We start from the raw sequence: 16,700 nt of genomic DNA, 5'->3' as shown, positions 1-16,700 counted from the left end.
AGAGATTAAGCTTGATCCTTTCTCGCGTCTTAACCTGTTTGATCACATGTTCCAATCCTGATTTATGTCTTTTGCCACGGTGCGTGTGACAGAGGAACTCTGCTGTCCTGCGAGTCTAACGTAAACATGAATAAAACAGCAGGCGGCAGCGTTACGCAATGAAGCACTCTTTACTATATCCGCTCTTCCTCATTTGGTCGTTTACCGCAGAGTATTTGCCGCTTTCGCTCAAAACGGAAGAGGGTGTAGGATGTCCCCGTTTAAACCGTAAATGTATTCTGACCAGACGGCGCACGGGGAATATTACATTCAGAGCTGCACTCTCGACGAGCTGATGCTTGTTTACCAGTTTGAGAGGCAGACTGGAGTGACTCCCTCTTACAGTCACCTAAAAATATGGCCAAGGGATTGTGAGTAAGCGGGGAAAATCAAACAGCCGCAATATATTCTAGTGTATGATTAGTAAGTGCGCCGTGTTGCCCTACTTTGCGCATCTGACCACTATATCCACGTTACTATCTATTCTGTTTTATAATCCACTCCAACGCCGCAGATGACGCAAATGAAAAGTTTTATAGGTCAGGGACACTTCATTCATTGGCTATTTAAGACTAGATCCTGATGAAAGAAAAAAGAAATCTACCCAGAAGCCAAACGATAGATCATAGGACTTCAGATGCTATAAATAAAACCCTGACTGACTACACTCAAATGAGTCGGAAGAGGGCAGAGTGATAGTAGGAGGGATTTTTCCTTCTCTCTCTCTCTCCCTCTCCTTTGAACGGGGCGATCTCACTACAGCATTCATCCCGTTTCCACCAATAAGCCCAATGAGCCGAGTGCGCACCGCCCACCGCCGGCGTGTGTATTTTTTCCCCGTCTCCTTTCCTTTTTTTTTTTTTACTAAAGCAGAGCTGGATGAGTAGACCGTCACATGTTGTTCCCCCCTCTTCAGTCCGGACATCAGCAGACATGTGTTATTTATTGCTCGACTGTAGGAGAAGACGAATGAACGTGAAACCGGCGTGTTGGAAATAGAGGATTAACGCGGAGCGCGTCGGGGTTTTTTTTAATTTATTTTTTTTTCCCTCTACCCCCCTTTCTTTTTTTCTTTTTTTTTTTCTCCAGGAGCCGGAGGAGAGGAAACATTGTGTCTGGTCGGGGAAAGGACGTCGAGAATGGCGAGTCCGCCAAACACGAGTGATCAGTCGTTATTGGCCACTAATGCGAACAACAACAATATCAAGAAGTGTGGATACCTGAAGAAGCAGAAACACGGGCACAAGCGCTTCTTCGTGCTGAAGGAGCAGAGCGAGGGCTCCCCTGCCCGGCTGGAGTACTACGAGAGCGAGAAGAAATGGAAAAACAAATCGGCCGCGAAGAGAGTTATTCCTCTGGACTGCTGCCTCAACATAAACAAGAGAGCGGACGCCAAAAACAAATATCTCATCGCTCTTTACACCAAGGACGAGTATTTCGCCGTGGCGGCGGAGAACGAGCAGGAGCAGGAGAGCTGGTACCGGCTCCTAACGGATTTAATGGCAGAGGGGAAAGTCTATGACGGCTCCGCGTCCAACTCTGCGTCCTCGCTGGTTGGCTTCGACGAGGCGAGCTACGGTGTAATAACGCCGGTGGCCGCCGCCTACAAGGAGGTATGGCAGGTCAATTTAAAATCTAAAGGCTTGGGACAGAGTCGGAATTTGACCGGCGTGTACAGACTGTGTCTCTCCAGCCGGACTATCAGCTTCGTGAAGCTGAACTCGGAGGTCGCCTCGGTCATCCTGCAGCTGATGAATATCCGGAGGTGCGGCCACTCCGACAGTTTTTTCTTCATCGAGGTCGGCCGGTCGGCGGCCACGGGTCCCGGGGAGTTGTGGATGCAGGCGGACGATTCTGTCGTGGCTCAGAACATCCACGAAACTATACTGGAGGCGATGAAAGCCATGAAGGAGCTCTCGGAATTCCGCCCGCGCAGCAAGAGCCAGTCGTCGGGCACGAACCCCATCTCTGTGCCCACGCGCAGGCACCTGAACCACCTCCCGCCGAGCCAGACCGGACTCCCCCGGCGATCGCGCACCGACAGCATGGCTGCGACCTCCCCCGTGAGTAAATGTTCCTCCTGTCGAATACGCACCGCCAGTGAGGGGGATGGCACCATGACGCGTCCCATGTCTGTCAACGGGAGCCCGCTGAGCCCGGGGGTCCACCGAACCCTCCTGAGCAGGTCTCACACCATCACAGCACGCCCCTCTCTGACATTTGAATCATCAACCCTTCAGCACAGTAAGTCCATGTCTATGCCCCTGTCCCATTCACCGCCGCTGACCACCACTGCCCCCGGGAGTGTGTCTTCCTGCCTGGATGGCAGTGCCCCCCGCCCCTCCAGCTGCAGCGCGTCCTTCTCTGGCTCCCCCAGTGATGCTGGTTTTATATCATGTGAGGAGTACGGGTCTAGCCCCGCAGATGCGCGAGACCTCAGGTTGCCACTCACTCTCCGCAGCAACACACCCGAGTCTCTCAAAACAGACACCCCCCCCTCCCGGGATGGCGTTGAGCTTGATGGCTACATGGTGATGGAGCGGCAGAATCAGGCTACTTACCGGCGGTTGCAGGACCTGGAGAAGGTGTACAGAAAGCGCACATACTCCCTCACTACGCCCCGCCAGCAAAGAGGACCCCCACAAGTGTCCTCGGCCTCCCTGGATGAGTACACGCTTATGAGGGCTACATACACCAGTGGAAGCCTGTCTCGGCGGTGTCACACTGCCTCACCTAAAGGGAGTATAGAGGATTACAGGGACATTCAAAGCAGCGCCAACAGCCTGCAAGATGACAGTGGCTACATGCCCATGATGCCTGGTGTGGCACCTCCGACACCAGGGTCCAAAGAGGACCCCTACATGCCAATGAGCCCTATGTGTGTTTCTGCTCCAAAACAAATCATCAACCCACGTTCACACACCTCCACAATTGGGCTGGTCCCACGCACAGACTCCCCTGGGAGTGTTTCTCTGGAGGACAGTGGGTACATGCGCATGTGGTGCGGAACCAAGATGTCACTTGAGAGTACAGATGGAAAACTCACCAATGGAGAGTACCTGAACATGTCTCCAGTTGACAAGCTGGTGTCATTTACACCCCCAGACTACATTGTCAGTTCTCCAGGAGATCCCCACTTTCAGCAAAGTCACAGACAGCCTTATCCTTACACCTCCCTACCACGATCCCAAAAAGGACCATTGCAGCGTAGTGGGTCCACCTCCGCCGACACAGACCAGTATGTGGTAATGAGTTTACAGAGGCAACGGATTGAAGAGGAGTCCAACTATTGTCCTCTGTCTCCAGGAGACTCTGTTGCCAGCAGCTCTCCGGGAACTCCAGCCGCTCCGTCCTCTGCTCCATCCCCTCTCAGACTGGCTAGAATAGATGGAGGTCCGGTACATCGGAATAGGGTATGTCGGCCCACGCGCTTGGCTCTGGAATCCCTGAGAACACTACCATGTATGAGTGAACACCCGCTTCCCTCAGAGCCACGTAGCCCTGGAGAGTACATCAACATAGACTTTAGTAGTGCTGCCCACAACCCACTTACAGCCACAGAGTCAGAAGCCTGCAAGTCCTCTGTGAGTTTGACATGTGCAGAAAATGGATCACTCTCAGACTATGCTAATATTGACATCAGCTCCTCGGCTCACCCTGGATTACACCAAACTGGGGGATCCCCCTCAGCTGGGTGTCTAAATTATCCACCTGTTGCAGTGACTTGTCCTAGTGTGGGAAAGACCCAAAAGGACAGACCGGACATTGATGAGGTGGATGAGAACAAAAACACTGACGGAGAGGTGAAAGAGAATGGGACTGAAGGGGAATTTCCTCTACAGCAGCAAGGAGATCTGGGATGCAAGTCAATTTCAGTCAAAGATGACTACACAGAAATGACTTTCAGTCCTACTACCCCTTTACCTGCGATCTGCACCACTGACACCGCTCCCCTTCCCACCAGCCCCACTGCTTGTGTCCAGAGACTCAGCCTTGAAAGCAGCATGGTGGATGTCGTGCCCCCTGTGCCTGTGGACTCTTTTCTTCTGGGGGGTCCTTCCCTATCTATACCAATTGTGGATCCACACAGGGGTGCTAAAGTCATCCGAGCTGACCCTCAGGGGCGTCGGCGTCACAGCTCTGAGACCTTCTCGTCCACTACCACTGTCACCCCTGTGTGCCCATCTTTTGCCCACGATAGCAAACGGCACAGCTCTGCCTCTGTGGAGAATGTATCCCGCACTGTTCGCAGCTCCGAGGGAACAGATGAGGACTATGGCAGTCCGATGTGCAGAGAAACGTCTGCTGGCTATCAAAATGGGCTTAACTATATTGCCTTAAACTTGATGGAGGGAAACCTTGGCGGATGTAGTTTAGGGAGTTGTGATGGACTCTTGAGGTTCAAGACAGCCTGTGGCTGCAAAGGGGGACTGAACGGCTTCAACGCCAGTCCTTATGCCAGCCTGGGATTCAAGGAAACCACTGCCGCTGCTGTAAAAGGTGTGTTTATACACACACACACACACACATACACACACACACACACACACACACACACACACACACACACACACACACACACACACACACACACACACACACACACACACACACACACACACACACACACACACAAACCCTCTCACTCTCATTCATTCAGTACGTTTTAAGGGAGTGGCATCAGAGTTGGAGTAGCATACAGCCTCAGGGCAGCTGTGTACTCTGCAGTGATAGGTCTCCTCCCTGTATCATTTTTCATAATGTCTTTGTTTGATTTGTTTTGAAGGTAATCACAATTATCTTTCATAGCTTGATTCCTAATCAGCTTCATTTGATTTATCCCACTAACTCTGAGCTGACACAGTTTGCTTATTTTCCCTGACGGCTCCTTTATCACCCAATAATCGTGACTGACGTGAGTGTAGCATCTCGGGGAGCAAGACACATTGTTTTGTTATCCACTGTAGTAAACACACTCATCAGCTTGCCTGCTTTACATTGACAGTTGATATGTAAACACAGGCTGTGGGAGCTCAGGGACGTAAACTAGTTATGAACATTGCTGTTGGAGGCAGGCTGTGATGTTTACATAGGATTAGTCATCTACTTGTCACACCCATGACAGTCACAAATTTCAAGGCTGTGTGTGATGCAGAGGAAGTCTTTAAACACATCAAAACTGCAGAGCAGCAGCACAGGAACACACAAGTGTCTCCTTTCCAAATAAGAGCTCAGAATGGCAGAGTTTAGTACAAGCAGTCGGTTGTAAAATGCAACAGTTTAGTACAAGCAGTCGGTTGTAAAATGCAACAGAAGTGCAGTCAGAGCACAGCAGAATTCATTAAAAAACACAACTGTGAATATCAGAATAATCTGGTCAATCCTGAGCTGAATAGACTTGATATAACTGTATTATTCTGAAAATCGTGTTGGAGCCCACCGCGTGCCGCTTGACGCTGCTGCGTAGTTGTGTGAATGGTCTGCTCTGCTCGCCCCTCAGTGACGCAGTTTCGTACAACGTCAGGATTTCAAAACAACATCTAATCAGATTCAGTGACGCATGCAGCGCTGCACACATGCTTCTATGGAAGTTTCTACAAATAGCTGTGAAACAAAAAAAAAACAACACTTTCTCATTGTGAAATATATACAATTGCATAATGTGGCTTTCCGGGAGATGGCGTGTCGTTATGATTGAGCTGTGAGACCTATGTAACTATTGTTGCTGTGAAAACATTACCTTTCACCTCATTTTCTTCCTTGTTGCATCAATGGCTTTTCGTACATGTGAAAAATGGCAGGGGTTGTTTACTGAGATATAGAACCTCACAGGGGCATGTCAGAAGTTGCTGTTGTTTGAGGAGAAGTGTTGGGATTATCCCGAGTCGAGAGTCTGTGTTCCTGATGGTGAAACACAAGCATTTAATTGCTGTTTGTGGTTTCACATCCAAATAGTCCCTCTGTCTCTGCTGTCTCCCGTGCTGTGAGCGCAGCCAGTGTGTGAAGCATGGTGCAAGTCATCGGGTTCCCCAGAAAAACAAGTGAGTCAGTTGTTTATCAATTGTCAGGTACTGGGTTTCAGGACAGGAATGCGGGCAGTGTGCAAAGGTTGCTGGGAGAGGTGAATACTCACTTGTTTTTCTAACCTGGAGGGATGGACTCTAAGAGGGGGATGGGAGGATTCTTTTTTACTCTGAGAAGCTTCACAAACACCCCTGTGAGATGTTTTCAGCAACAGGCAACAGCAAATGTATGACTTTAATTTGGGATGTATAACACACGTGTGGCCCTACTCCAATGCAGTAACTCATTTCTGTCAGCACCAGGGTACTTTGAAATATCAACAGGCACACCATGATTTTAGACATTTGCCCAAACTTCAAAAGCAAAGGAGAAAGAGGGAGGTGAAAGAACATTGGTGATGGATGACCAACTTGTTTAGTTTTCCATGTACAACAGAACCTATGATTGGATGACTGGCTAAAAGCAAGGGAGATATTAAAGGAGCAGGAATGGAGCTGTGACATATAAGCAAATAAATTCACTTTAAAAGAACACGTAAACAGGTTAGCTTGACTTAAAGCTTTTAAAGCCAAGGATGTCAATCACTCAACATAAACATAATTCTAATGATACCTTTTGGTGCAAAACACAGTGAATCATCGAAAACAAAATTCCTATAGCTGTTTCATTATGTGTGGTTTTACAAACTCATCCTGACAACATGGATTTGACGCTCGTTTGATGCAATGAGTTGGCTATGTCATGACAGCGTCACCGATTTCTCAGCTCAGGTCTCTGTGTTGTTTACAATTTTTTTGGTGGATTGGCGGGCTGGATTAGGACATTAAAACAGGGGTGTCAAACATAAGGCCTGTGGTAAAATAATGGCCTGCATAAAGACTACCGTATTAAGATAATGCAATCAAAAGAGGATCTACTAGAGAAGCCACACTGCAATGGGACCAAATGTTCTGCGCATGTCTTAGAGTTTCTCGCTAAATCCTGACCCAGAAGTGTTGGAGCAGGTAAATATTTAAACATGACTTCAAACATAAGAACTTTGCATGTTGTTTTGATGTTGTGTCAACTGGAAGCGCCGAGTGTCTTCATCGGTATGATGCGAGTGGCATTTTCTTGAGTATGTTGTTTATACGAGTCTGACAGATGTATAACTATGGATAATAATCCTGTACTCAGTTGTTAAGTATGTGACCAGGACAGCCTGTTATTTGATAGTCTCATCAAAACTCGGAACACTTCAGCCTCATGTCTGTGTGCGCGGAAATAAGAACACGCCTGTTTACTACAAGATGACAGGCTTTACTACATTCTGTTGTAGTCGCCCAGTGAAAAATAGTTTACATTCCTGCCAGTAAATGAGATTGTCATAGGTATATAAGGAAGTAACCTGATGGCTGTTGTCAACATACATTACTGTGGCGAGAAGTGGAGAGCAGCCGAGGCAAAGTCCAAATATGTAAGCATATCATGCCCGTTTGTAGGTGGATGTTTACATGAGGCTCTGCGAGGAGTGGTGGAGTGTGTTTGGGTTTTGTCATGGCGGTCCGGGCAGAAGGCGGGTAGTGGAGGGGGCAGTGGAGGGAAGGGTTGTTTAGCTTTCAGTGCACACTCTCTGGCCATGTGGACAATGTGAGTTTTTTGACCTTTGTGCGTGTGTGCGTGTGCGTGTGCGTGTGCGTGTGTGTGTGTGTGTGTGTGTGTGTGTTGCCATCAAGGGAAAATAAAAGAGAGACTTCTGTGCTGCTTTCATAACTTTTTCCTTCACTCCTTCTTTGGGCTTTCCTTGTCCAATCCTTCCTTTTACAGTATCTGCTCCACCACTTCTTTTTTCTCTGTCATCCTCCTATCATCTCTTCCCCACCTCTGTCCCTTTTTTTTTCTTTTAAGAAATCTGTGTTTCTCTGAACTAAAAAGGGTGCAGATGAAGAACATTTACTAAACACCCCCCCATCCTATCCCCCACCACCACCACATACACACAGACAACAAAGGCAGACACACACACACACACACAAATACAATTTGACTTTGTGTTTCTCTCCAATGCGTGTACACATACACAGCCGTCAGCAGATGGATGATGGAAGGGTGGCTGTGGTGGGGGGTGGGGGGGGGGGGGCAGGGTTCACGGAGTTTTGCACCTGCCCCGCCAAGCAGTGCTCACTGGTTATCTGGCCCTTCAGAGGAGAGTGACAATACGCTAATGACTGGCCACCATCTGCCACGACAACAACGGGGGAGAGGGTGGGGGGTGTGGCGAAGCCGTTTTCAAGAAGCTGTGTACCAATCCCCCCCCCACACACCCACCCACCCCTCACTCCCCTCCTTCTTTCCATCCTCGTACCTCATTTCTCCCCTTCTTCTCTCCAGACACTGGTTTCTGTTTTTCAGAAATCATGTGATTCACCCCTCCCCTTTTTTTTTTTTTTGTTAAAGACACACACACACACACACACACACACACACACACACACACACACACACACACACACACACACACACACACACACACACACACACACACACACACACACTCTCTTTCTCCACATCAGTGCAATCAGGCCCTGTGTTTTTCCTGTTGTTATCTGACCTCAGTGGACTGTCTCTGATGGGCTTTTCACACCACAGTTCAGAGGATTGCGCAGTGATGCATTAAAAGAAAAGTAGCTAATCAGTTCAGAGTACAGCCACTAACAAGTCTCTCACCACTCTTGCTGCTTAAGAGGGTCTGTTGTTTCCTTCAAAAACATACTGTAACGGTAACACATTTGTGTTGTGGGATAGAAATGAAAGGGTTGATGCAAGGTGCAGCCAAATTGTCTTCTCGGGCTTGCAGGTTGTTTTGTTGCTGTTGAGCGTGCAGAAACAATGCCTCCTTTTTGCACCAAGTACTCTGAGGAACATACAGTCTCTGTCCTCACCTGTGCTGTACACCCCTCCCCTACAGATGCACATAAGTAGCGCTCCTGGTTGTCTGATACATAACTCTTTGAGTGAAGTAGGGCGGGATGTTCCAGCACAAGATAAAAACAAAATTAACTCTGTAATTCCTCTTACCTCCAAGCTAAATTGAGGATAGGCATTCACCTTGGGATTAAGGAATTGTTCAGTAGCTTTATTTGTTGCTTTTTGCTCACCTTCTAATACTGTTGGTGATTATGTGACATGAACACAGAATTACAACCAGGTGATACAATATGGGCTTATAGCTACATCCACAGAATTCATCAACTCTGTCTAGCTCTGCCTCAAACATTGTTAGATTATAAAATTCCCAGTGAATATTAAGAAGAGACATTTAAATATTCTCCATTGATCTGGCCCAATTGTTGCCAAAAACACGTGTCACGATTAATTTGGACAATGACTGTGTGGAAAAACGGGTTACAGTGGTAGCTGTTTTTGTTTTGTTGGTCAGGCTGAGGTGTGGGAGGTCAGAGGTGAAGAGTCAGTCTGTGTTTGTTTGGTGGAGCACTGTTGTACATCAGGGAGGAGTCGGCAGGGCAGGAATGTAAACACAGGAGATCTGAGCCCGCTGATCTCTTCACGTCTGCAGGTCACTTTCCAGCCATAATAATAAGAAATGAAGTCGGGGAATCTCCTTCTTCTGTCTGGATTGGAAACTACAGCAGTTCCCCTGAGAGCCCGTTTTCATTTTGCTCAGTTACAGCACAAAACCACTCAAATAGGTGATGCATCTGCAGACAGACAGACTTGTTTACACCGTCTCTGGAGCGCTGGAGACAAAACTGCTAATACATGCGTGTGTGTGTGTGTCTCAGCCCTGAATGGAGCAAGTCTAAAATTAGCCTGTGAGAACTAAATAAATAATGAACAGAGCCTGTGTGTGCGGATCGGGACAGGGGACACAAACATGGACTGTTGGGAAGGATAGAGGTGTGTATGTGAGTACGTGCGTTCTCCAAAAAGAGGGAGGGGGGGGGTTAGGAGCCAGCGGGTTCATTCCCCCACCAGACCTCTGTCCCGCTCTCTCAATAACAACCCCCCTCCCCAAATCTCCCCGCCCACCCACAATTCTCTCTGGTCAGCTTGTGTTTTGAGTAGCAGTGTGTGTGGCGAGGACCTATATGTTATATCACTTTCTTCAATAATGATAATAATAATTTTTTATATTTCTTACCACTTTTCAAAACAAAAGCTAAAAACAACATAAAAACCAATACACGATAGATCAAAACCCACCTTTTTTAATGAGAAATTATACAACCTGAGACGACTGTAAGCAGCGCTCAACGGGTCGTTGCGTGCAAGGTTTTTTTTGTGCACGTCAACGTGCGATGGAAATGTGGGAAAACAATATTAAATGAAAGTGCCAAAAATGTAACATTTCTGATGTGCTTTCGGCAGTGATTTGCCACTCCCCGCCCCCTCAGTGAAACCTCGGGTCACAGTTGCTATGTAAATGATCCTGGGTCGCATTTCTCAGCAGAGCACCAGTGTGGGCCTGCAGCTCACTGCAGGACCTGTGTCTGTCAGACCCGACACGTCAAAATTCAGAGGGCTGCCATGGACGTGCCCTTTCACAAAAATCACAGTTTTCACCGTTGGTCATCATCACATTTTAGATTAGTATGGTCAAGTAAATAACACAACTTGAAACATGATCTTTCTTGTACCTAGCGGGTGGCACTATGTCTGTGAATGGATATTGACAACTCGATTTGATCAAGCATATCGTGTTTTAGGCAGATTGCAGCATGTAGAGCAGAGTTAAACATCACTTCCTGTTTCATGGCCAATGATCAGTTTTTCGGCAGGCTACCATGGCAACGCCCTATGACTTTTCCAATGAAAAGGGTATGAAAATTCTTCGCAAATGACTATATACAGGCCAAATATTCGGTCTCTTCGATTTACCCCATAGGATGAGTGCAACAAGAGAATTTAACCCCAACAGGAAGTCAGCCATACTCTCACAGTTAACGCCAAATGACAGCCATGACGTTGTTGTGCACCCCGACTTGTTGCATTTGTCTAGCAAATGTGTTGCTCATAGTAGATGTTACAAATGTGAAAGCAATATAGATGGAGCCATTTTTCCAGACGTGCTCAATAACCATAGAGTATAAACATTTTTTTGACGTGTGCAAATTTTCACAAAGGTTTCAAATGCGCTTAGGCCATCAAGAAAGCATCAGTTAGCGCACGAGTAATAACAATAATGTTCTTTTTATTCCAATCGGGTCTTGCCCAGCTCTGCTCGGGCTCGGACCCTTATAATAATGCTTTTGTTTGTGTGTTGGCCTTCTTGGCTAGACCTGGTTGCTCCTCCGAGCGGTTAGTGATTCAACGCTCCTTCCCGGCAGATCCCAGTCATTCTCACCCAAGTGCCTGTCTCTACAGGCCGCTGCCTGGCCCAGCCCCTTCAGAAACACACACATTCAGATTGTTATGGTCCGCCGGTCCCATGACCTCACTGCATTCCCGTTCCTCTCTGTCAGGTTGATTCTGTTACTGTGGTTTTTCCACCACTTCCCTCCCCACTGTTTCTATTTTCCCCTGTCTCTGACATCAATGGCAATAAAGAGTGCGAGCACAGCCGGCCCAGGTGGCTACAGGAGTGAAATCAATTATTCTGTTATTCAAATGGAGCCTGTGGCTCCATATTTTTGCATCAGACGTATGCGAGCAGCTGCGGAGTTGCCTCGGCCTCTTGACTGTTTTCCTGCTCTCTCTGATGTCGATCAAGCGTTCAGGAGTATATGTAAGGCAAAGGCTGAGGACAGACACGCGTATGTGTTTATTGTGGGAATGGTTGTGCGTGAAGGGGGGTGGGGGGGGTGTAACCGAGGAGTCTGAATGAGCGGTTTGTTTTAGAGAACGACGACCACATCCAGCTTTGTGAAAACAGCTCTTGTTCACGACTGGGGAAAAGGGAGAGAGGTGTGTGTGTGTGTGTGTGTGTGTGTGTGTGTGTGTGTGTGTGTGTGTGTGTGCGTGCATGCATGTGTGCGTGTGCTTCCGCTCCCATTTGATAGCTCTGCATACAAATGAAACTTCACAAACATGTACACAGGGGCAAGGGTCAGCACAGCTTTCCACTGTGCGAGGAGCAACACTGCCTAAACTCTGGCTTCATGGTTTCTGAAAAAAGTTTGTGTAATAATGAAAAGTACCTGTGTGTTTATGGGTGTGTGGGAGAGATTGTTGTTGCAGTCACTTTTCTTGTCATCGGAGACGGTCCTGTTTCAGCTGCACTGTGCTAAATGCCACTCTGTTTTTCCCCTACCAAGAAAACACCTGCCGCTTTAGACTTCACTGTCTACCAACTGAGGAGCACGTGCACACACACACACACACACACACACACACTCTTGAAGAGAGCAGTTATTCCTTACTTGGTAGCAGCGGGGGTATCCATTTGCCCTTCAAATCCCCTCTGTCCTGTGTAATAAATCACATATACTGTATTTACACACTAATATTAGGTTTCTGGAGGAATATTGACTCGCACTGAAATCTGATTTGTCCAAATCTGATTCATATCTGTAAATCACATGACATTAACCTCACTCATTTCTTTTCCGATTTTTTTCTTTTGCAGAATAAAGGTTCACGGACCTTCACGCCTCCTCCTCCTCCTCCCCCTCCTCTTCTTCCTGTGAATGTAGGGTTTCACTGCAGCCAGATGACGAGGTCACCACACCGACAGCTGGACTCTGCGCTGCAGCCGATGTCCTCTGACCTTTTTGCCGCCTCTGGGGGTCATGGGGATGGCCATCGCCATGGAGACAAAAACACTTGACCCTTACCCCAAATCTTTCCTCCTTTCCCGTGGCACCTAAACATTCAGGCGCCATTGCTGCTGTAGTGCTAGAGAGAGAGAGAGAGAGAGAGAAAAAAAGATCAAGATCTTAAACAGACTCTAACAATGGGTAGTTAACCATGTATCTCTGTTCCTAGGCCTGCAATTCTTTTTTTCTGCAGTATATTACGTTATTTACTGTTATTTGTTATTATTACCGATTGTACACTTTCATCTGGTTTTCCTATGGCTTCAGCCGATAGCTGCCAGACACTCGCAACTGAAAAACCTGTGAACCAAACCCCCAAGTGCACGCGTGCACCCATACGCAAAAACCTTTTCATGCATACAGATAACGTATTTATTTATTTATCGTGTATGTATACATTACATGAAACGTGTGTGAGGATTTGTAGATTGTAGAGATTCTACCGCAAAAAGAGACGGCATTTATTAACATATTTAAGAATCGAAACCCTACCTCAGCACCATGTCACACAGAAATATATATGAAATATTTATTTTCAGAGGTGAGTTTTCTTTTTTTTTTTTTTTTTTTTTTTAAATCACCGATCCAAAGCCTTACTACAGCCATCAGCCCCTTTCTGATGGACTTTTTTTTTTTTCTTTCTTTCTTTTTTTTTTTTTTTTTTTTTAGTTTGGACCTATTAAATCGCAGTATATCAAAGAGTTAACTGATTATTTAGAGACTGAATGTTCATCAGAGCTGAATGAGAAACAGCCTCTCCGAGATTACGTTTCTTTTCTCATAATCTATAGCAAGATTGTGTTTTAGAAATTGAGAGTAATATATTAATTAATATGCCTGAGATGGAGGATCCATACACACCATCATAATGCCTGGAGGACCTCAGAGGAATTGTTGGCATCGCATTGCATTACACATGCGTGCATGCACCTGACACAAATCTACAAACACTGCGGCATGTTGTGGGTCCGACTGGACCCCGACCACCTGATCTGTGGCCTGTCTGAGCCCAAGTCTCAGCACCTTTTATACACACCAACTTCTCCACTGTTCACCTATGATATTCTGCACACACCCCCGTACATCCTGCAGGAAGTTATGACCTGTCAGGACCAGGGACGGAAGCATGAATGTTTGAAGTTATTTATACAGAGTGACTGGGCAGCCCCAGTATCTTACGTTCTCTCACCTGATGCCTCATTGCGGAGCTCTGTCACGCCACGCCAAGGCTGCACTGGGCAATGTGGAGCATGCGGGACTGCGGGACTCAGTCTGACTGGCTGTTCGACGATCGCTTGAATCCCAGACCTCCACTGCATGGTCTTGCATTTACAAACTGTCTAGATTGTAACACAAGGCAAGTTGAATGTAGTACATGCTGTGTTCTGAGCTTTGGGACCCTATGACCCCACAAACACAACAACAACGAATGCAACAACGATGAAACACACAAAAGGTACGAAATGGAAACTGTAGTACATACAAGCCGATTAAAAGAAACAAACCAGGGGAAGTATCTTATTATTTATCTGAACTTACAGGTACTTAACCTTTGCCTATATAATGTAAATAGTACAATGTTACAGAGAATTGCATCCAAGCAGATGCCAAGAATCTTTGAGAAATGTTAAGTTAAATAACTTATGTTGTTTGTACTGTACATAGTATGTGTCTGAGTGAACTTTCTGATACAACAAAAGCACTAATTAAGTTATATGCTAACCAAGATGGTTTGGCTTTGATTTTTTTAAACTGTCACGGGATAGTCTTGTAAAATGAATGCCACTATGAGGACATTTTCTAATGCTGTAATTCTGACAAAAAGATTTTAAAGAGAAATCATTAATACTTGACATTAGTAATTCTTGATACTTAGGTACAAACGCAAATGGCATATATGCAATATTTACACTTTTGCGAATTAGTTTACAAAACGCATACCAAATGTATAAATACTGTTGATAATGTTTGTTAAACCTTAAATCAAATTTTTGCTGTTTGTACGTTATTTTGTTTTGGGTTTTTCTCTCTTCGATTTTGACATGAAAACTTTTTTCTGCTTGTTTTTGCTAATCGAGCCTCTTGGTGTTTTGAGCAGTGTTTTGCATTTGGAATAGTGTTTCAAGTTTTTATTCTGCATCTAAAGGTTACAACGGGCTATGGCTTATCCTGCTGTGTCCCTTCATTGTAAATATTTCATATCAAGCATATTGTGACGCTACTAAGAAATGATAATTTAAGCTTAGTTCTTGCTTTGTATTGTATTGGTTCTTTTTAGACACATGCAATAAATGAGAATATTGAAGAAAGCTATTGGCCTCTGTTTCTGTTTCTTATTCCCTCGCTCCTCATCCAAAACGACATGCTTTTCATCACTGATAGGAATGCTTCAATTAAGTTCACTTCCCTTTTTCGTGACAAAAGCCTGAGAGAAAATGCATCTTTGTCTGTACCACCAGTTTTACTCCCATTCATAAAGAGTTGCTCCATGGTGAGAAGGAGAGGGAGCGTGTTAACCTAGCGTTTCCTCTAGCATTTGTTTTGTTATTGCTTTTCTGAGCTCCCCACCCCCAGCAATGGTAATTAGACCAGCATGTTGAAACAGCCCCCATGACTGGGAGGGAATAAATAATGCGGTGATGGGATAATGATTTTTCAGTCTCAGCCATATGCTGTCAAATTATTCATTCTCACAGATTTGGTAATTAAAAAGGTAATTAATGCAGGGGAATAAGTCTAATTGTCTTCCATGGATATAGTGTTTTTATTGAAGGGCTGTGATGGTTGTCTGCAGTTTACATGTATGATTTAACATGTTTGTATTCATTATTACATTATAATTTTGTAATTTGTTACAACATAAATACACCAAGGATTCCTGTAAAACAAAATAGAAGAATCCCTGTCATTCATATATACATAAATTTCCGTAGACTTAAAATAGGTTTATGATAATAATGTGTTTTTGAAGGAGCAATACTAATACAACTAACAATACTAAGTCGAGATGATGATAAAATAATAAGAGAAAAATATACATTAAAATAAAGCACCACCTTAATGCAATCCTACTCTTCTTAGATAATTTAAAATAAAACTAAATGACACTCTCAGATGTAGCTTCAGTCTTCACCTCAGAACAAGGGAAGGAGCTTTACCTCATGAGTGTATAAAGATGATAAATCAGATCAGCTTGAGGAGAGCATCAATTAAAAAAAAAATGTGTGGGTTGACTGTCAGAGGTACAAGCAGAATGATAGTTTAACAATAAAGAGGATACACCAGGTTTGTCCCAGAAGCATATGTTGAGGCTGAAAGGCTAATGAAGGAGCTAAATCCTAGACAGACCAAGTGTGACATATCCTCTGTCCACCAAATCTCATCCATCATTTCTCCAGCTCCTGTTCTCTGTTTTGCTTCTAACGTGTAATTAAAGACACTTCTTTATCTCATTAAATTGTAAAGTAGGGATAAGGGGTAAGCTCTTGGCTATTTGGTCTCTCTGTCTGTGTCTTCTATTTTCTACCGCTTACTGTCACATGCTAACCGAGCAGCGGGAGAGGAAACTGAGCGTTTTGACATATTTCTCAATTAACTTGCTTATTGGTGACCATCATCTATACGTATGTTTGTGCGTGAATCCATCAATGCACGTGAGCCAGCGTTTTGTATCGAGGGCGCGGGGCTGGATGCGCTACAACAGATACGTCTACATGAGTAGCAGGAACAGCCAGTTGCCCCAGGGAGTCATCAGGCTTATGGACACAGGGACCTGCAGCGGCTCCACAGGAAATGGCATGCTTCCGGAAAGCTGTCTGGGACACCACCACTGCCATTAGTGGCCGTATGCACACGTGTATGCGTGTTAGATCTGAGCAGCGA

At 45.6% G+C, this 16,700-nt stretch overlaps 1 protein-coding gene across 1 annotated transcript; it reads left to right on the top strand.

Annotated features, from left to right (window-relative positions):
- The first annotated feature begins 760 nt into the window (after positions 1-760).
- irs2b (insulin receptor substrate 2b) lies at positions 761-15,122 on the top strand. The gene is made up of 2 exons (XM_080497823.1): positions 761-4,539; positions 12,629-15,122. The coding sequence occupies exons 1-2, from the start codon at positions 1,179-1,181 to the stop codon at positions 12,631-12,633; spliced, it is 3,366 nt and encodes a 1,121-aa protein (XP_080353949.1). The 5' UTR covers positions 761-1,178; the 3' UTR covers positions 12,634-15,122.
- The last annotated feature ends 1,578 nt before the right edge of the window (positions 15,123-16,700 follow it).

The sequence above is a fragment of the Blennius ocellaris genome (genome assembly GCF_963422515.1).
Source record: "Blennius ocellaris genome assembly, chromosome: 6".
In the NCBI taxonomy this organism is placed as follows: domain Eukaryota; kingdom Metazoa; phylum Chordata; class Actinopteri; order Blenniiformes; family Blenniidae; genus Blennius; species Blennius ocellaris.
The sequence above is the reverse complement of the archived record's forward strand: the minus strand, read 5'-3'. Positions and strand labels throughout refer to the sequence as shown.

Bases quoted from the DNA above. Each gene is read 5' to 3' on its own strand.
- irs2b (XM_080497823.1), top strand. From the start codon at position 1,179: ATGGCGAGTCCGCCAAACACGAGTGATCAGTCGTTATTGGCCACTAAT.